Raw genomic sequence first — 25,163 nt, forward strand, 5'->3', positions numbered from 1 at the left:
AAATAAGTTCTTCTTCATCTTCAGGTGGAACTTCTTGTGATTTAGTTTATGGCCACTGCTCCTCATTCTGTCATTGGGCACCTCTGAAAAGAGTTTGGCACCATTGTTCTGACACCCACTTTTGAGATATTTGTATGGATTAACGAGATCCCCTCTCAGTCTTCTCTTGTCCAGACTAAACATCCCCAGCTCCCGCAGTCTCTCCTCATAAGAGAGATGCTCCAGACCCCAAATCATCTTTGTGGCCTCTGCTGGACCCTCTCCATTACCTCCTTGTCTTGTGCCCAGGAGCCCAGAACTGGACACAGCACTCCAGATGTGCCTCACTAGAGCCAAGCAGAGGGACAGGATCACTTCCCTTGGCCTGCTGGCCACACTATTCCCAAAGCACCCCAGGATCCCACTGCCCCCCCTGGCCACAAGGGCTCTGCTGGCTCATGGGCAACTTGTCATCCAGCAAGACGCCCAGGTCCTTCTCTGCAGAGCTGCTCTCCAGTGGGTCACAGCCCAGCCTGTGCTGGGACTTGGGGTTTTCCTCCCCAGGTGCAGGACCTTGCACTGGCCCTTGCTGAACCTCATTGGGTTTCTCCCCGATGAATGGCAGGACAGCCCTCAGGTGTATCTGCCACTCCCCCCAGTTTTGTAACAACTCCATATAATGATACTATTTTTCAAGTTCTTCAGTCACACATTAAACACTTTAACTTTGAAAACTTGTAGCTAAGTGAAATGTTGCACTTTTCCCGAAAGAAGTAGCACACGGCAGAGGACAGCACCTGTTCAAAGTCATACACTCATGAACTAGCGAAATCCTTCAATGGCTCCAGGTAAGCTGCGTGAATATCTTATTGTAGGTGAAGTCAGGACAGGAGGTAGAAAAGGATTAAAAAAAGGTTCTCTTTCCTTTTTTTTTTAATCCCAGCATAAGCAAAATTTCCTCAGCCTGACACTTTTCTTAACTCTTCCAATCATCACTAGCAGGATAAAATGAGCCATACCTGCTTCCCCTTGCTGAGTACTTCCCCTTCTTAATACATGCATAAAGCTTCTCTGCAATTTTACAGCTAACTTTACATTTTGTAATTAACAAAGTGACTCAAAATTGTGTATTATGAGTCATGGAATGAAGCAGATAATGAAGAACAGAAATTTTCCTAAGACACAGTTTAATTAACTTCAAGTGCTTCCAGAAAGAAAATAACCATCCAATCTGAGCTCTTCTTCCTCTCAAATCATAAAATTATCTTGCACATTAACAAGCATGACAGCTAAATTAAAAAAAATATTTCCACAAAGCCCCCTTACATTTACTTCAAAATTGTTCATTTTAGTATGAAGATACAGAGATGACCAAACAGCACCTATTTTTCTATGCCATTTTATAGCTGAAATGGACTGAGTCAGGACAGAGACCTTTCTTTCTGCTTTTCCCTCAGAAGCAGCAATAAACAACAGCAGCTACTAATGGCAGATTTCCCACAACACTTGTAGGAAATAAATATTTTTGCTCCATCCTCCTTTGCCAAATTTATTGGATTCTGGCTGAAGGCTAAGAATGATACATGTGACACTAAGCATTCACAGGAGCCTCATTTCTTCAGCAGCACTTATTTAAAGTCACCATGCTGAAGAACCTGAATATAACTACACAGAAAATAAGGTTTCAATGTAGCACCATGCAACTGAATGCTCTGAGCTCCATGCATTCAGTAGTGAAGACAGCATCAACACTTGGCACTTCTCAGTTTCAGTAACACTGAAGACCATGTGAATTCAAGGCAAAGGGAAAAGATGATGCAGGATGCAGCAGAGTTTGCATGTTGAAACAGTAATATTAAAGAAATTAATTGAAAAGTAATAAATCAAGGTGTCAGAAACCCATTGGTCAAGCATTGCTGCTGTCACTTTCCCAAAAAGCTTGCATTAACAATCTATGGTGATGCTACAACAAACCACCAAGGCTAGAGCAAGATCAGGAGCACTTCTGGGAAGCATCAAGTCTGGACAAAGACTGCAGGACCACCACACATACATGGTAAGACTAAGAGGGAAGAAAATTTTAAAAAGAAAAAAGGAGATAGAAAAATCTCTATTAACATGTAGGAAATTAAGAAAAAATATTTTATTAACTTGAAAAATTAGATTTGATTGAAACATTCTAAGAGTAGTAAGTGCTACTCAACAGAGTACTCTCTAACTGTTTGTTTAGAGGAATCTGTACAAAGGACTTGAAGTTTGAAACTTAATTTGCTAAAATGGATTCTGCCAGAGTTTTACAGAGAACAATTTCAAACAGCAAGCAGTTCATAATTTTACACAACTTACACTTGCAATGCATTCCCTGTTAACAAGAACTCAGATTAATCTAACTTGCCATTAATGTTGTTTTAAAATGTAATCAAGTATCAAAAGGAAATTTGGAAACATCTATTGAGTCTAATGCCAGTATTAGTAATTTCTAAAAATAAGTAAACTACATAGACCAAGAAAATGCAGCTTACCTGAAATGCCAGCTGAATTGTTTCCAGAGTTTTGGATGGCTTACAGACAACTGACAGAGCAATGACAAATTCCCGAATGTCAATTACACCATTTTCATTCTGTGAAGGAAAACCTTTCATCAAAATAGTGCAGTTTGTCTGAGAATTTTCCTAAATAACTAACAGTTGCTAAAAATGCAGAATATTCAGAAAGATTGTTACATCCACCATGATCAAAAAAGCAGTCTCACTGAAATGAAATCACACGAGGACAAGAACCTGGGTGAAAGCTCTGCAGATACTTTTCACAGTCTCAGTCAAAAGTCACAGTTTAAATAGTCTTGAAAGACAGCACTACTACTGTCACCCCTCACTTGTATATTTAGGATTTTTCCATTGAAGCATCTGAATCACTGGGCTGAAATAAAAAACAGAGAACCAGAGGACAACACACCCTAATTTAAGCCCTGAATACATGACATCTGCTCCAAGAAAGAACACTGTGGACATATCCACCTCCTGGTCCAGACAGCACCTCATCCACACCAAGATAATTGTCATTTCCCCATTCTGACTGATTGCCAGAGGAATGAAAAACTGGCTCACTTGCCAAGATCCTTCAGGTTTCAGGCTCGTAGAAGAACAAGTCATTTATTTACAAGGTAAACGAAATATCAGCTAACAGACACTGCATTCATCTGCTATGAGCAGCAGCAGAGGTCTAGCCTGACCCTACCTTTCTTCCTCTTCATATTCTGCATCTAGAAAAGAGATAGTTTTTGTCCAGCTGATATTCCTTTTAAGTTCTAGCTAAAGGAATGCTTTATTTAGCTGATGATAGGTGCCCTTACGTTGTTGAAATGGAAGTGCAGTAAGCAAATTTTATGGTAAAATGCTCAGAAATCAGACCTCAGTGAATTCAACTGAAACAGAAGTAGCCAAAGTGGAGTTTACCAAAAGCAGTAAAATTCTAAAACCTAATGTTTCTTACCTCATCAAAAAGTGCAAACATACTTTCTAATGTCTGAGAAACTGGAAATTCCAAGTAGGCTGAAAATTCTTTGAGATTAATCTTTTCTTTCTTCATTTTCATGGCACTGGCAGCATATTTATCAAGATCATCTTCAAGTGTTTCTGGCTTCAGCCTATAAAGCATAGTATTTTTGCACATTTTAAAAATCAACTCAGTTTTAACAATATGTATTTCAAAATATCAAATGAAAAAATGGATGATTATGGTGTAAAGCATTACAAAGTCTGGTTACAGAATTATTACACAACTTTATTATCAAATAATGTATTTATGTAGTTTTAAAGCTCCCATTAGTTCTCAAGCTGTATCAGGAATTACTGCAAGGGCTTAAGAACCCTGGACAAACTCATGTCCTTTAGTCTACCTTGATTACAAGCCATATGTGCAAGCAGTTCAACAGGAAGAAACACAGTCTAGAACTAGCTAATAAATTCCAAGCATGGAGAACTAGGTGGAATTTAGGTCACCTGAAAATGGCTGTATTGTAGGACACTAACATAAACCAATTATGTTTCCAAATTTACTAATGTCACTGAACAGGAAGGACATGATGCATCTTACCTAAAAAAAATCAGGGATTACATAATAGTGATTATACTGTTAATCCTGTTCATCAGTCCTCATTTTTCACATTCAGTCTTGAGTTGGACACCATTATGAGGTAACCCAAAGAAAATTCTTGTAGTTCCTACAGCTCCAGAATTTCCTTAGTCCTTCCCCATTGCAAAACCAGACATTGATGGATGAGCAACTTTATACTTATATAGATATCTTTTATACTTATATAGGTATCTACTGTGTGGTTGTTGGCTGGTTTTTTGCCTAAGTCAAGCTTCCTGTTTTGGGTTTGCAAAAAAAAAAAAAGCTAACAACAACAACAACAACAACAAAAAAACAACCCCAAAACCAACCAAACAACAAAAAAGCCCTACTGAATAATCTTACTATGAATAAAATAAATTCATAGTAAGAATGCTGCAGGTACAATGTAAAGAAAAGCAGCTTTCCCCCCCAAATACAACATCAAGCAGATCTGGATCAGGTCTCCTCTGAACTGATTCAGGGCAACTTGGGCATCTTTCCACTCTGAAGACAAAATACGCCAGTAAAGTCTCCTACAATGTCCTTCTGCAGTTGCCTGTTTTGCTGCTTGCTGCTGCAGACAAGGAAAAGCAGTTATTCACACAACTCAGAAGCTTCCACCAGAACTGTTCCCAGACTGCAGCTGGGACTCTTCAGCAGCTTCCTCTCAGCAACAAGAATGAATAAAATGCTTAATATCAGCATTCTGAGGAGCTTCTGAAAAAAGATAAGAGCATTTCTGCTAGGAAGATGATCTGATACATCAGCTCCAGAACTTGATTGCTTGCTGTAGTGACCCTTCCTCAACATCACAACTCTTAAGTAAAAATACAACTCCCATGGTTTTTGTCATGACCTATATGACTTACCAAGATGTACTAACTAAACCATGCCAAGACCTGTATTTCTGAATTACAAGACTTGAACATGCAAGAATTCTTCCAGAAACCCATGGCTCCTATAGAAAATTCACAAATTCTCCATCCTAGCATTAAAGCACTTATCTCAAGATTTAGTCCTAGACAGTGAAAAAAGAATGAGACACCCTTCCGTAAACATTAATTTTCCACGATCAAGTAGAAAAGTAGTAGGAACAGTAACAAAAAAAAAAAAAATCCATAGAGGATTTGAGATGCACACAGAACTCATCTACTGACATGCAGGATTACATGCAAGAAGTGTCCACTGATAATACATCCCAGAGTAGTGGCTGCACTGGATTTTAACTGTAGCATGAGGACAGCTGGCATCTAAATCCTCCCTTGAGATAAGCCTCCACTGACGCAAAATATGTAGTGTAACATTTGTCTCTAAATCAGAGAGATTTTGTTTGCAATGAATTGTCTCAAAATTCACCTAGAACTGAGGGAGTGCTCATTTGGTAAGTAGCACTCAAGACTTGCAAGATCTCCTCTTCACCAGTAATTAAGCCTGAACAGCTATAGAAGCTTGAAGGCAAAATCTTGTATGGAAAGTAACGCAGCTCACCACAGATCTTACAGGCATCTTGTGGTTTATGTTTTGTAAATATAGAAGGAGGTGTAAGGCAATCTCAAAAGCAGTATGTGGATCAGTGAGGCAAACTGCTTCAACTGGAGTATGACAGCACTGTGCTTCTGGTCATCCAAGGTGGGCTCACTTCCCTCTAGCCCTTCAAAACCAGGAAGTCATTATATGTTGATGACCATAAGCTGCTAAACTGAAGTTTTCAGAAGCCAAGTGCAAATCTCCTAATAGGTTCTGAACCAATGTGAAAAGGTCTGAATGTCCCAATTGCTTTACAATTGTCACTTTTATCCCAATGGAGGCCATAAATTATAGAAAGCCCACAACAACTGTCTTCCCTCGTGAAATCATGTTTGTTGGCTTAATAGTTTCCATGCAGGATCTAGGCTTTATGATATATAAAATTATTTGCTGTTGTGGTGTTTTGATTCATTTTTTAGGTCAGTGCATACTAAAGAGAACAGGAAGTATTCCTGAGTCCATGAAGATGGAAAGGACATTCTTCAAGATTAACAGCTCTGAACATCAAATTTTTCACAGCAGACTTCACAAGGAAAACCAGATCCCTCAAGGTAGAATATTTTACAGCATAATTATCACTATTTTTAGCAAGTAAGCTAGTTTTAGCTATATTTGACTATTTGAAAATAAGCTTATTTCTTGCATGCTGGGAACCTGCCAAAAACCTTCAGAGAGCTGGAAGAACAGCTGGATCTTGTAGCTAGCTACTGGAAACTGCAAGCACAGAGAAACATGCCCTAAGCCAGAAAAGACATTCAACTTTATGTCTGCTGATGTACTTATGTGCAACTTCTTGCCATCACAGAGCAAGTATACTGAAAAACTGCAAAACTGACCCTCTTGTATACTCTTGGCACACCCTGCCTTGATCCACAAAAGCATGGGCCACCATGGCTGGTATTTGCTGTCATGCCTCATCCTTGATCACCTCCTGAATCGGAGAACATTGTTTTTATCACAAATGCAGAAGGTAAACATCCTCCAGAAGTTTTTTCCTTGTTATAGATGACCTCTGAGCACTCTGAAGTCACACCACGGGTAGCTGTGAGGGTTATTACTCTGGGGACACAAAGTTCTACCTACTGGACCATTTCAGACACACATGGAGAGCAGAAGTCTGCATTGCAGTCTGGATGCTAGAGGCTGTTGAGCAAGAATAGGCAGGCACCAGGCCTGAGGTCCTTGCAGATCTTGGTAGCTTACAGCTGCATTGACTAAAAGGATCCTCATGGTCAACTTGATGAGGTAATATTGGCAATTAGAACAAACAGAAGCTTGAAACAATAGGAGCAAATCAATTCAAACCAGAACTCAAGGATCTCCTTGCAGGCAACTACCCTAAAGCAACTCATAAGAAGTATCTCATCAAAAGACAGACTAGACTTAATTAACTGTATTAACACTTCCTGAAGGAGAAGATATTCAAAGAGGCACAAAATCCAAACAAGATTCAATGTCCAGAACATGGTGATAGATTCAGTTAATTTAAAAATAGAGATTCACTTTAAACAGTGGGGCAATCACTTACAGACTAAGTCATCAAATGAAGCAGAGGATTTACAATGTATGAAAAAATAAAAGCTATAACTTAGACTACACATAGTTTAGCAATTAGCTTGTTGGTCAGACTTAAACTATCAGACTGAAGAGAAACACAAATCCTTGAGGAGTAACGAATGCACAATTTGAGAAGGTATGTCTGTGATCAATTGATCTCATTGATAAAGCAGTCATTTCATCACAGAGTTTGGTACAAGCCAGCTGTACAGCTGTTAACAGAGCCCAAGCTCTTCCTTAGATGAAGCATGAGAACTCACTGCTGTGCTTGCATGCATTCTGGACTGGATCCCATTCAGCTGAGCACAGGCTAAGCAAATTTTACAGACAACAATAATGAATCCTGTAGACACAATGTGCACAGAAGTAACTCTTCAGTAGAGCAAACTGAGGTGTAAGTTGATTTCAAAAAACCAAAACCAAAAAGAAGTCTGAATTTACCTTACTATAGGAATCTTAAAAATGGATGTTACCTTGAAAGTATGCCATTGCTCAAAAATAAATGTTAAGACTGGATGAAAAATCCATTGGATAAAATTTACTTTTCCAGTTATTTAGGGATGCTAGTGGATGATCTTAATGCCTCCCTGACCTCAAAACCTTTGAATAAACAGCAAAATGACTACATTATTATCAAAAGTGCATTAGAGATGAAGTCATATTACAGTCTTCATCCAATTGTGCCAGAAAAATACCAGCATAATATCCTTCTTATTGGCACACGCCCAAATTCAGAGAGCATTCTATTTCGCCAAGGATTAATTGCTCATACCAGAACAAGAACTTCTGGGCTGCAGTGAACCTCACTCACAAATGCATGTAACTGTTTCAGAGGCCAAAACAAAACCATAATTTAAAAGAACAGCTTTAAATTGAGCAGACAGAAGCCAGACAACTTAACAAGAGGATTAAACTGAATCCTGGGATTATCAACTGCATAATAAGAGACGTGGGTGGTTGGTTTGTTTTGTTTCACTTGTTTTTCTTCCTTAGTACTGTAAATTCAGAGCCTTTTAAACAAAGTGAGAATCTTTATTTTCCCCTATAAGTCTCTCCTATCCTAATGGAAGTTTTTCAGATGGAAGCCCTCACAATAGATTAGTACATGCTTGTCATCTGAATTCATGATGAGTGCTGTCCTACATTCCTTATTCTCCAACAGAGCTTTTTCTTCTTTACTTTCATTTATGTACCCAAGCTGAAGATGAAGGAAAAATTAGTGAAAGGACATAAAATACACAACGGAAACATTAAACTATGCTCTGTAATTTCAGGTGATGAGACAAGAAAATGAAAAAAGGAGTTTGTATATTTAGAGTTAATAGGATGAGGCATTTAGTTCATAGTTGCTCAATAAGATCATTGGAGAAGCAGGAGGAAAACTGGAAAACAGCAGCAAGTTCTACTACTTGGTTTATGTAAAATTTTCAGGTTTGCTGAGGCTTTTTTGAAAGGTAGAGCTAGCAGGAAATGGCACTATGGGAAGAAAGAGGAGAGGACCCACGCTGCATGCACTGAGCTACAGCTGCATTAGAAAGTCCATCTGGCAGTGACCTGCTCAACAGATCAACTACCACCTTGTCCTTCTCAGGAAAGGGTGACCCCTCTGTCCTCACTATTACAAGGTTAATCCAGCCACAAGATTGCTGTTGGCAGCATTTGTTTTCCCTCCACAGATGTCACAGGAAAAGGCAATTGACTCTCAACTGTATCAAATATTAGGAATCCCATGGTATTCCTGATCCTCTTCAGAAACTGTCTTCTAGCTCAGGAATGAATGCTTCAGGCTCACTCTGCTCACCTGTCAGATGGAAAATAAGAATTTTCCAACCTACTCTACTCATTAGGATTCAGGGGTGCTGCTTGCAAGTGAAGTAGAGTAGTGTTTTAATTTTACACTTGTGTTTCCCTGATTGTATGATGACAACACTCCATTTATACTCATAAATGCAATATTGTTACATGATGGGAAAACTACAAATATATAATAAAGATGCACCTTACATATAAATATTGTGTATGCTCACCCAAGGCTTCTCACAAGCTTTGCAAATTCTAAAAGACACGTATCTGAAGGTAGACGAAGCTGTCCCTCAGCCAAAGCCAGCTGACAGTCTTCAAACGTGTAGTCTGTCACTGGAACTCCCAACGCCCTTGAATAAACCAAAGAAACACTGTAAACAAGACACTAAGAAAACTGTGCAGAATAATCACTTTTTTCACAGCAAGAAATCCTGTAACAATTATGCTTTTAATTTTGAAAAACTATAAGGAAGAGCCAATAAAAGTAAATTTATATAGAGAACGAAATATGGTGATGATCTGTTGCAGAGCATCTGCTGTGACTGAGTCCATGAAAGTATGCAAGAACACAAGGCAAAAGTTAGGCAGTGCATAGACTTTCATAGACAAATTTCATAAAAGTGAATATCTAAGATTTCAAAATTTTTAATCTAGAACACAAATATATATTTATTAACAACTGTGTCCAATATTTTTATTATTGATTTATTAATGTGTTAGCGCAATCACCTCAGCAGAACAGCTATTACCTCCAGCTAGTATTAATATTACACAAAAGGCAACATTTCTCTATAAATAACAGCTAGAACACAACATAACAAGTAGAGTTAAACTCTAAGCAAACAAGTTATTTTTAAATGTATGACATAAAGGTAGAAAAAAATACTCCCAAGTCTTTATACACCAAACAATTTTCAGTACTGGTTTTGGCTTCACTTCTAACTTGATACTCTGTAGTAATTGCAGCACCAAAAAATAATTGATGGAAATCCTGATATTGTAGCTGCCCTGCATTTGCTGTGGCAAAGTTGAGAGAAAGAGTGTGGTGTGAAAGAGGCCTTTAAGAGCTCAGTGTACAAACATAAGATGCAATTTGGAAAGCCAGCATAGCTCCATATAAGCTACTCATCTGCCACATTTTTTATTATACTTGATTTTACTTATCCTAGTAAGGAGCATTATCTCCTTTATGCAGTGTTTTCTAGTTTGATGAAATCTTCACAAAATTTTTTTGTTTAGTTACCTTCATTCTTTTCATCTACAATTTGCCTATCTTACTGCTAACCAACTTTTTCATGTGTGAAGTTAATATACACTAATGGCAAGATTGATGCAAAACCCTGAGGCCTGCCACACTAATTTTGGCTTTGATGAAAACTCCACATTCAATTCTCTGCTTTACTATAAGTAGTTTGATCTGTAATGGTTGTCACCTCTTATGCAAACAATTTCTGTCAAACACTCTCTTCCTCATGGAATTTCACTCCAAGGCCTTTGAATAGCAAGGTAAATAACACAAGCCAGTTCTCTTCTGTCCACCAATTAATTATCAAACTTCAGGAATTCTGATATATAGCCCATGCACTAAACCTTAAAGGTACTGATCAGGGCTTCTCTCTTCTCTTTGAGGCTGAGAAAGTCAAACATTTAGGAAGAACACCTAACTAATAAATATTCAAGCTCCAAAGTACCATATATGGTAAAAAATTAGATAGCATTTATAAGCTATTTATGCACAAAACAAGGAATTAGAAGGTAGTGATCTTGACTGAATAGCTTTCCTCTTCCTAAGAAGAACAAACAAAGAGAAAGGAACAAAAGGACAAAATCAACTAAACCAAATGATTTAGGTACATAGAAAAGTCATCTTACAAGCAGAGTATTGAAGATTAGATTGCCTCATACTGGTGATCTAAGCAATTAAATCCAGTTCCTCTAAAATTTTCTCTGCTTGGTCTGTTCTTGTTCAATCAATTCACTCCTCCTATGAAGTGTCCCAGCAGTATTTGTAAATCAGTAAACCACCTTAATGGAATGGACAAGATTCTTGTGATACCTTACCTGACCCCACAGACTCATGGTAAAATACAGATGAAGAACTCCCCCATGCTATGGGGATTTAAATCCATTTCCAAGTTCAACCTGAGTTAGAGATCAGGTATTGTGAGCATGTCAAGACTTCTGTTTTATAGTATTCCATATAGTATTATACAAGATGTAATATATGATGTAATAGATGTAATCTGTATTATAATAATCTGTACTAATATATGTAATCTGTATTATACAAGATGAAATCACTGGTATTTTACAACACAAAATTAATTTTCCTCAAAAGAAGAGAAAGGAGTGGATGAAAGAAGCAGAGTCTATCCAGCCAGTTGAGATTACTTCCTATTCCCATCTTTTGCACTCGATCATCCCTACAGATATCCATATCAACTGTCTCCAGCAAGGACATGCTACAGACAGTACTACCCAGAGCAGTTCCATAAAAGAATGAAACAAAGATCTAGCCCAGCCAAGCATATTACACCAAAATTCATCAGTTCTCCAGGCCACACTAGGTATAGTATGTAACAGAAATACAGGAACTTACAGGCAATCAGCTGAAGCACAGGGGAACTACATGCAAAAGGGGAAGCATGTTAAAAATAAGTTAGGAAACTGAAAGAGTAAAGTGCTCCTCTGTTGGACATATTAGGAAATCAGAGAAGTGGTAAGACACTTAAATTCTGAAAGGACAGAAAAAAATTAGCGTCATTGAAAATGATTAAAGGTGGCAATTAAAATAAAGAGGCTTTAAAGAAACAGAAGAAACTCAAGCATTCTCTCAAGTGAAATAGAGAAGATGGACAAGCTAAAACATAACCGTAAGGTGGCAAGCCAAAGCAAGAAACAATAGCTTGTTAAAACCAAAAGCAAATGCTGTTCCAACACATCAAAAGAAAGATGACTAAGAAAGATCAGGGCACTCAGCCTGGGGGGAGGGTTGAAGCCTGACTGACTGCCAGCACCAATGCCAGATTTGAATAACTGCTAAATAATGGTCCTTGAATATGTTGAAGGAGCCTAGCCAAGAGAAATTTTTAAAAAAGCCCAAAACAAACAACAAAAAAAAAAAAATCAAAACCAAACTTAAGATAGAAAATAAATTCCAAACAAAAGCCAGGGTCATTTGAGACTCAGCCAAACCACAAGGGCAAACACAACTTGCATCTTTTAATAGCTTTGTGCACCCCTTATAAAAGAGGTGGTAGTTGGGCCAGAATTATATTGCTGCTATCAGTGAAGGAAAATCCCCACTACAATTAATACCTACATGTATGTTCAATGTCAACACAAACACAAAATGGGATTCAGCAAGACAAAAGCAGCTTCTTTTGTTCATCTGTTGTAATTTTCAAGCTGCTGGACTTAAAAAAACCCCAAACAAATGAACTTAAAGAGGGTACATATACATCCAGACTTTCACAATAACAAAGGTCAGAAGTAAGGAAGGAAAGAAACACTTTTGCTCAAAGCAAAGTTCAATCATAGAATCAGCCAAGGCCAGATAGAGTTCAAGGGGCTCTTGAGTTCAGAAGACAAATCACAAGCTGTAGAGAGCTAGCAGCTTTAAAGGACCTTGATTTCAGCTCAGAATATTGAAGAAACTGAAACTGGGCAACATATAAAGTTCATTATTTATGCTAAGACTTGTGAAATTTTTAATTTCTTAGAATAAAGTCAGGCTTATTAGAGTTCACTGTAAGGCCTCGGTACAAGTGCAACTCACAGGATTTTCTACAGAATCAGTTATCAAACTATTCTAACTCATCCTCCAGGGCAATCTTTTTCTACTTCAGTTGGGAAAGAAAAAGATAATTTCAATTTGAGATGCAAATCACACATACAATTCCATATTCTTAATAAACTAAAAATAAAACAACTTTTCCCATATCTTCATTTGAGAGCATTTCTTCCCCTCTTTTCTTCAAACTACCTCTGCTTTCACAGTAATGTGAGCCTAGCCTTTTAAAAAGTCCAGCAGATTTAAATGGCCTGATATGAATGTCTCGCTTGACATACCTTGAGACTTTTTCCTTCCCTGCCCTGCCCAAGGTGCTGGCTGTTTACCCATCATGACATCACACTACATGAAGTTTCAAAGTCAGCAAGTTGCTTGAAAATAATAAACTCAAATGAAACAAAGCCCCAAAAGCTTTCCTGCAAACCCAATCTGAGAAACACAAGTTATACTTGTTATATACTGATGTCTTATACCAAACAGCTCTCTATGTCTAACATTTGTGCAGTCATAAGATGAATTATTAACTTCCTCATTTTCTGCATACCAATCCACTATGCATGCAAAATGCCAAACATAAAACAGAATGTGACTGCTGGAATATTATGTAAAGTGAGAGAAAACAGTACAAGCAATATTGTGACATTTGGAATCTACATTTCAACAAAAAGATTCCCAAAATGTTTTACATTGTTCATAAGCAGAACTGTGAACTAAGAGAACATTCCACAGGCTGCTCAGAAAAACTCCTATAAATCAACTATAATCTTTATCGGGTGCTGAAAACATTAGGATTCTATCTAATTTGGTATTTTTTTTCATTACTGGATGTTCAGCAGAAAGACACACAAAACATTGTGGACAAATAACTCCAATTATTAGTAGTCATCTAATCTAGTCATCAGTAGTACACCAACTTCCTGAACCAGAGACCTTTTGTACCACTATGTTTTAGAATCACTCATTAACTACATGTTTTTCACAGTATATCTCAGCTCTGATGAAGTAATTTTATCTATCTGGTAATGAATGCCACAATTTTGCACATTTTTAAGACTTACTCTATTTACTTTTAGCTGATCTACTGTTGAGTACTTTCCATCCCTCCTGCTATGAAAACTAAGACTTCCTTTAGTATGCTTTTTCAGAACACTGGGATTTTCCTGACCTTCAAAACAACCCTCCACTCTCTTTTTTCCCATCCTTTCCCAAGGCAAAGTGCTGCCAACTATTTCGTTTTGGAAGGCCAGAGTAGATAGTCCCTTTTCTCTCCTCAGACTACTACTTTGTGACATTCTCCAAGCAAAAGAAGGTGCAATCATGAGTCTGAAGTTCACATAAGGAATCTGTTATCTCATAATAGTTTAGACAGAAAAAGAAGCTGCCAATGACTGTATTTCTGCCTGGTGTTGTTTGAAATTGGGTTCTGTAATTGTTGATCTTTTAGACTTGCACATCACAAATCTTCAAGGAGTAAAAAACAGAAGAGGTTCTCCTTGTGTTGTCAGCATTCAAAAACCAGAGTGTTGCAGTTCAAACCAGTGTTGCAAAGTATTACTTAACATTTAAAAAATTCATTTCTTCCTTGAGAAAATAAATGTGGCAACAAGCTGCACAGAAGTTAACCCTGTTCTGTGACTATGTTCTCCACCTGCCACACACACAGTATTCACAGAAATGAACAGAGTGCACAATGAATCTCTCATCTCCATTTATGTTAATGGTGTGAAACCCAAACCATGCACAGAATCTTATAGGTGGGAAAAGACCTTTGAGGTCAAGCCCAACCTTTGACTGATCACTGTCTTTTCAACTAAACCATGTTGTCACATCCAGTTGTTTCTTGAACATCTCCCTGGACAGCCCATTCTGATATTTAACACTTTCCATGAAGAAAGTCTTCCTGATGTTCAACCTGAACCTCTCCTAGAGCAGCTTGAGGCAATTTCCTCTCATCCTATCACTGGCTGTGCTGGACAAGAGGCCAACCCACAGCTTGGAACAACCTCCTTTCAGGCAGTTATAGAGAGCAGTAAAATCCCCCTGAGCCTTCTTCTCTGCAGGCTACACAGCCCCAGCTCCCTCAGCCACTTCTCACATGATTTACTCTCTAGACCCTTCACCATCGATGCTTCAAATGGATGCTTGTTAACTCCAGCACTACAGTAATTCCACTTATACTGATGCTTATGCCTTTAATGGTATAAAAATGCCAAAACCCCAGTTTGGATTTCGAAGTTGAATGCTGAGCATCCAAACAGTACCTGTGCAGAATCATACAAGGAAATTTCAGACAGCACAGGCACAGAACACTGCAGTTTTTCCAAAGTTAGATTCAACAGGCCACTGAATACAAGAAATAGCCACGAGTCAGACCAGTAAGTTACTGTAAACTCCCATCCTCAAGGCTAATCTTCTGCAACTAGCATTACTCTATCACATGTACTGGCAAAGATCACATTCTGATGCTGTCAGAGCCTGCAAGAAAAAAAAAAAAACAAACCCTGATTTTAATATGTAGAAGATGACAAAAGGGAAGATGGACACAGAAGACTACTTTTAATGTTTTTTGCCTTCACCAGCATGCTGGATAAAAGTACTCAGTTTTCAAAAGCAAAATATAATGCTCATATGTCAAACTGGTAAGTCAGTGCTTTAACTGTATGACATGCTCCAACATGGGGAAAGTGATCCTGGCAAGCACCTGACAGAAAACATCAGGAAGGCAGATGTTTCAAGTTCCATGTCTAATATGCTGCACTTTAATCAATTTTAGCATCTACTGCAAATATAAAAATATGTCTTTAAATGTTTCTGTGAGGAAGATAAACAAAATTACTGGAAAAATGCAAACTGGACGATGACATTTTGCTATTTCTACATTTCTGGGCTCACCAAAAATGAAACTTCAGAACTCCTGGAGAGTGTCACACATGTTATTACAGTGCTGAGCTTAACACTCAAAAGATCTAGGAAAACAAAATACTCAAATCAGGAGTACTGAAAAAACTTAAGTTCTGAGGTGCTTACAGTTTTGAAAAACAAAGGGCCAAAGGTTTCTGGTTTCCATCAAGTTTCAGTCTCATCTACCACATGCAAAAAAAAAAAAAAACCTAACAAATTTGCAATAATTTGTCTTCCATTTTTTCCCAAACTGTACCACCTAACCATATTCTTCCCTATTTTGAAGACAGTCTTTATGAGAAACTAAAACTAAAGGGAAACATATTGTGTTTGCATGTGAATAAGTGACCTGTGGGTCTGTGTATCATCATCTAGTCAGCTTATATCTGTAATTACAGCTGAGGTTACTTTAGACTTGCACAAAGAGCCTGCAGTGCAGATTTTCACCATCAGCTGCCTTCACTACCACTGGCTTATCGATGTAAAAAATGAATTTTTGCAGCTAACTGAAAGCTAAGCTACTGACATACTTCTTTCAAACACATCTGAGTCCTAAAGAGCAGCAGGGTAACAAACTTGGTTTTCCCCCCAAAGTGGCAGTAAAATTTATCTACTTTTTCCTTCAAATAGAATTTCTGTACCCTAACTAGTACTTTGAGTACAACTAAGAGATGTCTTTCAGAATACAGTTGCTCATGAAAATTAGGATTTAAGAACAGTAGCAAATGGGTACAACCCCACAATGAAAAGAATGAAAAGAGGCAACTAATATATTTTCTTTAGGGAAAAATACTCCAAACAAGCCACAAAACAAATAATTCTTCAAATAGCTATCAGTAAATTAAGAACTATGATGCAGCAAAACAACATAGAAAGGTAAAAATGCATAAAAACTTGTAGTTGATGCAGCTAAGAAGGGTAAGACTTTTTAATGCATAAGAGAAAATACAAAAAATAATGTAACCAACTACTAGCTAAGGATAGGAAAATTCTCATCAGGAAAAAAACCTCTTCTGTCATGTGCAATACTTACATTAGGAAACAAGACAACAAATCTTATGAATAAAAGTAAGTATTTCCCAATGCTCTAAGAGTGATAGAGATATCCTCTAGCACTGAGAAATTTTTAGAAATAAATACTTGTGATTGCAAGGTCAAGTGATTTGTTCCTAATAGTTCTGGAAAAGCTGGGATTGAAGTTTCAAGTGGCTGACAATTTTACAACACTAACATAGTTCCAGTAAACTATTACTTATTAATTTGAAGATTAAAAAAACCCTAAAAAACAACATGGGCCAGAATGTTTGACACTTAAGTAGAAAACATATAGAAGAAACTGTGGAACTTAAGAAATCACCAGGCGAAAACAATCCATGTTGACTACCATCAACATAAGATGATAATAGGTTATGTACATGAAGACCAAAATGATGATTTTGCTTAAGTAATACAAAAGTAAGGCAATATAATATTTACCTACATGGTATGACTTACTAGTAGGATGGCTTTAGAATTTTGTTAGAGCCAATAAAGAACACATGAAATGAATTAACACTTTATTTTTTGATTTTAAAGAACTAGCCGGGACTGATGCCATATTTAAAAGCACTCAATATTTTCAGTGATTTGAAAGTGACTCTAAACACAGCTCCTGATAGCACTTGGTGGGTGACATGAGCACTGACTAAACTGAGTAGGAGCCAGAAAGATCAAATAAGAGAGACTCACTCAAAAATGAGTTTTATGAGAAAATTAAATGTGAAGCGTATCATTAAGATAAGTATGGACCATATTTTAAACAGCAGATTAATCTATTCTGCACATACTTTTTGTGCAAATTAAGAAAATGACCCAAAGGTTGGCAAGCATGTTCAGCAGCAGTGGCTATCCTGTATGAGTAATTCCAGTTCTGATAACACAGGCACACTTTGGCACTGACTTTTTGGGCAAGTAAATTTATCCAATGTGCAAGGAACTAATATCCTAATAAAGAAGCAAACCTCCATGAATGACAGTACCTCCTTAACAAAATATTTAGTGTTCACTTACATATATAAATATAAATTGAGTATCTAGAGACCACCATCACTCACATCTGTGGTGAGCCACAGGAAAGCTAGTCAAATATGGATAAACCAAAAATTCTTCAGAAAGTCAACAAGCAGAAGCAGCATAAGATACAGATGTCTAGTCAAATGCTGTGTTCAATGCTGAATAGAAGCTGTTCACAAATTAAGATTATTGTGAAAGCAAACAGTTTCAAGAGCAGAAACTGTATCTATTGCTCACTCAGCAACTTCTATCAACTCCCTCTGAAACCAAGAGCAAGACACAAGGTTACCACAACACTGGTTCTAGACTCACAAATACATTATTACCTGGGAGTGCCACCTTTGATGCTGTAAAATATCCAGTAGAATTAGGCACTTCTGCCTGAGAAATATGATGGGGAGGAGGGGTAAGAAGACACCTGAAGAGATCCCAAAAGGACCTCTTTACAATAAGATGCTACACTGCCACTAATTCAATCGTCAAGAAAATCCAGATGAAACAGTAATATTGTCCTTTATCCAGCAATGCAGAGTGCAATGCTACCACCAAACAGCACCTGAGGTACTTGAGTTGCAACTCCTACAGCTCCAGAACCGCCTTGAGCTGCAATCTCCTGTACCAAAACCTGCATGAGTAAGTCTAAAGAACTGACACAAGAAGGAGGTATCTGGAAGTGGTCAGAAGTAAATAATTTTTAACTATGTCAGTGTTACTTGGTCTACAGTTATCCATGGTATCCAGGCATCTACATTCTGGTTTATTCCCATCTGACTTCAAAACTTTGATATCCAAATACGTTTGTTTTCCCATTCGCATTATCACAGCATCTACAGCCCCTGCTTCATTCCAAAGTCGTTTTTGACATCTCTCATTCTGACAGTCTTCCTGTTAGATCTGCACTCCTCTTCTGTGACCACAAATGCTTAATTCTTCAGGAGTGGGAGGGAGAAACATAATCATGTTTTTCCTCCAAAGCACACTTAGAGGGGAAGGCTTGCAACACGCCAGTTGTTGTAAACTTTTGTAGGCTTTCAAAAGTTTTCCTTATAGCACACAATTCCTGTTATGTGATTGGAGCAGAGTTCAGAATGAAGATTTAATGACCTGGCCTTCTACACAAAGTCTGAGGACAGCACTTGCCAGGTGATGGTTTTTAATTAACAACAAATGTCTTTGACACCAGTGCCTCAAAAAATTTTTGACTCTAAGACAGGATGATTCAAACAGGTCCTTTTGTTCTTTTCTCCTTTGAGGAATGTCCTTTTGTACAATGGATCTATTGTTATATTATTGTCACAACATCCTTAAGGAAACTCGAAGACCTGGGTTCAAGCAGACAAGAATTCTCAGTCACTACCTACAAACTGGCCTTTGGCTTAAATTAGAAACGGAAGAGAAGTTACACAAAGGAAATTATGATCTCACAAGTTCTTTCAAAATCAGGATTAGGAAGATACATAAACTTCTCAAGAGTTATTAGTGATCACAGGCCTGAGGGTTCACTGTAAATATGGAAAAGAGTTATCTACTGACTAATGGAAGATTTACTGAAAGAACAAAAAATAAATGAAAAAGACATGAATAAAAACACAATGAAAGAGTGAAAATAGTAAATGTTGCCTTCATTATACCGTATAGACAAGTGTTTTAACTGTCTTCAATTAACATTAACTTCAATTCATTTGCATTGTATCAATTCTCTGTTTCCAACGAAATAAAGCCACTTCACTGTGCTTTGCTGTTTGAAATACTACAGGCTAACAAGGAATACATGAAACTATTCTTAACCTCATTAAAACAGTCACAGCTTAAAATGCAACCCCAATAGCACAAAATTCAGTTACATAACTTTCCTAAAATTCCACCATACCCTTCCCCCAAAAGACTAAATACCCACTGGAGCAAGCAGAACTGGCTTGTTATATGAAGGCATGTTAAAAACCCCCAAAAGAACCAACAGGAAAAAAAAATATTCCAAACCCATCAACTCCAACAGTTCTTGCTGTATTTGTGGATCCCTGGCCTCTTCAGAGGGGAAAGTAACTGCTATGTAAAAGGCCTTGCAGACATTCCTGCAGACTACAAGGTTCTTTGTAGGCAGACAACCACACCGATTTGATTTTGTGATATTTTCTAAATTTAAAATCACCCATCTATTTTTACACAGAATTACAACATACTTACTCTGCCATTACACGCCTGACGTTATTGGCATATAACACTGGGTTTTTTCTTTCTTCTTCTGAAGGAATGTACACGGGTAGAAACTGCGTACAGAGAACTGAATTATACCAAAAATATTTAACATTTTAAACAATCTCTTACAGCACTAGGGTGAATATTGTATACAGTTTGTTGTTACTCAGAAAATTACATTAAGACTACAGAAAATATTAAAAATTCAACTTTTAAATGCTTAAGTATATGTCATACTTCTAGAAATTTATATAACACTGACTCTGCTCATTTCTCACCGCACAGAATCCAAGCAGAGTTTTATCTTCATTTCTGAAGTGGGACTCAGAATTTTAAAATGATTTAGAAGTATTAGCACTTTCTTGCACATACCTCACTTACCTTCTGTATTGTTCAGCTCTTTTCAGATAACCAAAAAAAAGCACATGCTACAGGAATATTGTTTTATAACTTAAAAATTAAGACTCAAATTTTAAGGACATCAGGTATTTACTGTTCCCCCTGCACATTTTGAAATCATGTACAACTGCCTAATATACACAGGAAAAGTGTTTTTATTTTCTGCTGTTAGATGTTTTGAAACTTCTTTCCTTCTAATTGGACATAAGCCATTAATGCTCCATTGAAATAAAAAAAATCTAAATGAATGCAGATGACTAGAGAACCACAGAATAGTTGATGTTGGAAAGTGGAAAATTAAACCAGAGCTGCTGGAGACCCACAACAGAAAGGGCAGCTTTCAGAATGGCATGGCCTACATTAAAATATCTTCCAGTATTTAAAGCTGTTTTTAAGTGTCCATTGAAAAATTACGTAAGCCCCAAGATCATGGCCAGTCTCAACAATAAAAACCTTCAAAATATTTCATTCTGCCAAGTGACTAACTTCCCAGTCAGGAGGAACAAGAGAGGATCACTCTGATCACCACTCCTAGTCAGTACCAGACAGACAACTCTCTTAGTAGCGCAGCACAGTGAGGTAATTTATGCACTAAGTGAGCAAAATGTTCACAATCCTGTAAAGCTTCTGTATTAGAAAAAAAGCTGCAAGAAGCTTAGTTGCAGTACATATAATTACCTATGCGTAGTGAAAATGGAAATTATGACCCAGAAATTTCACACTGGTCTTTAAACCAGAAACTAACAACTGGGTAAAGTTGTTAGTCTTTATTTTAAAGTTCATAATTTCAGCAAACACTTCTCAATAACCACAAAGCTAGCTGTGTTTTTAAAATTACTGTGTTTTAAAATTAGCTGTGTTTTTAAAGTTACTGATCATAACTGTATGATCAACAGTACCCAAACACTGCTGTTGGACATTCATCTGTTTCCTGGAAAGGACAAATAGTGAATTTATTTTGAGTTTCACTGGAGTTTTTCCTATATGCACCACTGCATCTGAAAACACATGACTCCTGTCTTCTAAGTTTACATTACAAGCAGGTACACCAGCCTCATGTAATATACAAAACCACAAAGACTGTGCAGTTAACAGAGAGGGAAAGACTGCTTCTTCAACTTCTAAACCTCATTCCATTTATTTGAGTTGCAAATGGCTATTAAGTAATTTGTCCAAACACAGAAGTTTGAATATGAGGTGATTTCAGAGGTGTTTTGCATGTCTGTGCCTAACTCAACATAAACAGCATAATCATTTCAACATCACTAACAAAACCAAGAGAAGAACCCTCAGCTGCTGCAGACTGTCATGGATGTACAAACACTGAAGTTGACAGGTCAGTAAAACAGACATGAGCCAACACAAACTACATGTGCAGATGATCATACATCCTTTCTTCTTCATATTGCCAGCATGCCATTTTTAAGTACAGGATGGGTGGATGAGTGAATATTTACAGAAACCTACTATAAAACTTACATAGATTTTATTTTATAGTGACACTGGATGACCCACACAACATGCCAGAACATATATTTTATGCAGAGAAGTCCAGACTAGCTAAATTTGGATCCTGATTGCTGGCTGGTAAATCTTACTGGCTATCATTTAATCAAAAAAAACCTCTGAGGTTGTGCTGTTTTGTCATAGGTCTTCCTGAGTTATTGAATCATCAGCACTAACTGTGGTATCCAGGCTCCTAGGTTTTTGCCAGTATCTGTGCTGACTGATCAGAGCAGGAATATCAACCAATAAGCTTCAAAGACCAGGGGAAAAATATGACTTTGAACACAAAACAACTAATTTTTCCTATATGTTACTAGTCCTCACCACACTTCCTTACAAAAACAGATTCAACTGCTACAGCTCCAGAACAGCCTTGACAGGATTTGAGCTGGAATCTCCTGTACCAAAAGCTGCATAAACTGGGAAAGTCTAGAGAACTGACACAAGAAGGAGGCATCTGGAAGTCGTCAGAAGTAAATAATTTTTAACTGTGTTGATGTTAACTGGTCTACAGTTATCCAGGTAGTATCCATGGCATCCAGGCATCAACATTGTTTCATTCCCATCTGCATTTTAACTTCAAAACTTTGATACCCAAACACATTTGTTTTCCCATTCACATTAACACAGCCTCATACTTGCCTTGAGGCATTACTCTGCCTCATACTTGAGAGCAACCTTGCAAACAGGTCTACTCCTCTATCTTCTGCCAACTACTGCTTTAGTATGGAGTATTTCAGAAGGTCACTAGTTAGTTTGCTTTTTTTCCCCCCCCCAAGAACTACCAAAGATCATAGCTTGTTATGTAAGGGCTACAGAAACCCAACATCTGCTAGCAGCTGCTGCCTCAAAAATCAAGAAAGCTCATCAGTGTTCACTCCTGTGTGAAAGAACCCATTTTACTTGCCTAGGGCAGAAAACCATGTTCCTGAGAAAGGGTAAAAATCCTGCCAACCAGCTGGTTTGTCTCAGCCCTGAGTGAGGAAGTCACTCCCTGGCCCCTCTGCAAAACACAGGCCACTATTCTGGAAATCACATTTGTTTTTGTCCAACTGAATTGATAACACAAACCACAAATTTCTACAACACGTACAACTATTGAGTGGCTGGTATTTTGCATATTCATTAATTTTGAGAATAACTGATTGCAAAAATAAGCAAACAGAGAGCAATGACAAGTACAGTGATCAGCATGCAATATATGTTACTCTTGTAATGCAGTGTACACAAACATGCAATAGTTCTTCCTACTGATTTACCCTGCCATCAGTTCCATCTGTCAGACCTAAATAGCTGCTTCATTATTCAAAAAGCAAAAGGATTGCAGAACATCTGTCAAATATCCTATATGACACACTTCAAATACTGTAATTGTCCACAAAAATGTAATTACTCTGTGTAAAATGCATTAGGGACAACAAGTTGAAAGGAAAGGCTATAATTGTTTCCATGTTTTCATTACAATAGTCTTCAGCCTTAAAATTACAGTATTTTCCTCAAAATAAAGTTAAGAATATAGATAGATTTTCTTTGTGTTTTCCTATTTCACATTCTGAACAGTGCAGCCTAATAAAATAATTAGCCAGACATTCAATAACTTATATGGCCTATAACAAACCACCTCCAATTTTTCTCTACAAGACAGTTCTTAGTTTGTACATCAGCATTCACACACTTGAATGTCTAACATACAAAGCTGGTACACTACTTGAAAGAGCAATCAGGCCATTAGAAGACAAGAAATTTGTTCACAAAAGACTTTTTAAAGTGAGCCAGAAATTTATCTACTCAATTCAAATCACCAAAAAAAATAGTCTCATGCCAACTGGAAAACTGTATTTTGCTATTCCATTCTTAGACTGTATTTTCAGATACAGAAGCCATTTGTATAAAATATAAGTAGTATCTTAACCTGTTTTTACAGACATACATACAAGTTATGAATACAAACTTTTACTGCAGAATTATGTACAATATTATGTATTCTACAACTGCTCAGAATACACTGGAGTTTTTTTTACTGACCTCGATTTCCACAGAATTGTGAAATTGACATAGAGTAAGCCAGAGAATTTCAAACCTAAAAGCGGAAAAAGATAGGGAAGGATGGAGAAAAAAATATATGTAGTGAAACTGTAATACATTATGTTCCAAAGTCTTCATGTAGCATCCTACTTGTAGTATAATCATATTCAGATAAAAATTATCAGAAAAGGCCTTTGAAAGTACTTCTATATATTACATTCTGTAAGGTGGAACAAAAATTTACACTGAATTGGCATCTTAAAAAATACTCAAAAACAGGAAGACAAACAGTGAAAGGTAATATATGCATAACATGTTAAAGGAAGAGTAGATTTGTTCCAGAAAAATGCAGTATTCAGCACAGAGCTAGCAAGATTAATTATGCAACCACTGAGATTTTATCATTACCTCAGTTTGGAATCAAAGTTCATTATACTTCCAAAGTCTGTTAATGAAATGCAGTATGTGTGTTTTAGTAGCCTAAGATACAAGATAACTGGAATCAACTTGACCTTAGAAAGCATTAAGATTCAAATCCAGGAAAGGATTTAGTAAACCTAAATTAAGGAGCAGTGTCAAGTAGCCACATTTTCATACAGTATCTAGGTAGTTACAGTAGTCAATCATTGTGAGGGGATGGCAGGCCAAAATCCTCTCACACAGATAAAGGGCAGTTCCTAGAAGCAAAACCCTACTCATCTTGTAATACACCCATGTAGGGCTGCAAAACATTTCCCCCCTGCTTCCTTCTTATTGAGCTTCCAACATATCAAAGCAAAGAAAAGAATCAGGAACAACAATGGAGCCTGTAATTTGAAGTTTACATTCCTGACAGAAACACGTAAGTCTGGTTTCTAGGTCCTTGTTCAAAAGCATTAAAACCCCCCAATAAGTTACAAGTAAACTTTTCTCTCTGCCATCTCTGTAATCCTCAAAGATTGAACCCTGAATTTAAATGAAAATTTAAAACTGATAGAATCTGTATCTAACTCAACTATGGTCATTCTTTGTTTTCAAGGTAGACTCAGTTGATCTGTTCTGAATACTGCCAAGGCAGTAAAAACATTACTTTCAATGATTTAAGTTTGCATGTGATAAGTTTTCAATCCATCTGACAGGCTACAGCACTTTTAAACAAACAGAATACTCCTAGAAACAGAAACATTTCCAGATTTCTGTTTTAGTGTTAGCCAAAACAAAGATATGTTTGCTGAGAAAAGGAAGCCTGTTATCAGTCTTAATAGCATTTTCTGCTAACACATCACAAATACATTTTAGGTCACCCAGGAGAATTAATTCTAATTAAGCC

General features: G+C 37.2%; 1 protein-coding gene across 1 annotated transcript in view; it reads right to left on the reverse strand.

Annotated features, from left to right (window-relative positions):
* LPCAT1 (lysophosphatidylcholine acyltransferase 1) overlaps positions 1-25,163 on the reverse strand; it is a 67,356-nt gene that overhangs the window by 14,856 nt on the left and 27,337 nt on the right. Inside the window, exons 8-12 of the mRNA XM_036400805.2 lie at positions 23,855-23,909; positions 19,913-19,995; positions 9,207-9,332; positions 3,472-3,625; positions 2,502-2,600 (exon numbers count right to left, since the gene is read on the reverse strand). Coding sequence (XP_036256698.1) covers positions 2,502-2,600; positions 3,472-3,625; positions 9,207-9,332; positions 19,913-19,995; positions 23,855-23,909 — 517 coding nt within the window. The remainder of the gene's footprint in view (positions 1-2,501; positions 2,601-3,471; positions 3,626-9,206; positions 9,333-19,912; positions 19,996-23,854; positions 23,910-25,163) is intronic.

Source organism: Molothrus ater, chromosome 1, assembly GCF_012460135.2.
Source record: "Molothrus ater isolate BHLD 08-10-18 breed brown headed cowbird chromosome 1, BPBGC_Mater_1.1, whole genome shotgun sequence".
NCBI lineage: Eukaryota > Metazoa > Chordata > Aves > Passeriformes > Icteridae > Molothrus > Molothrus ater.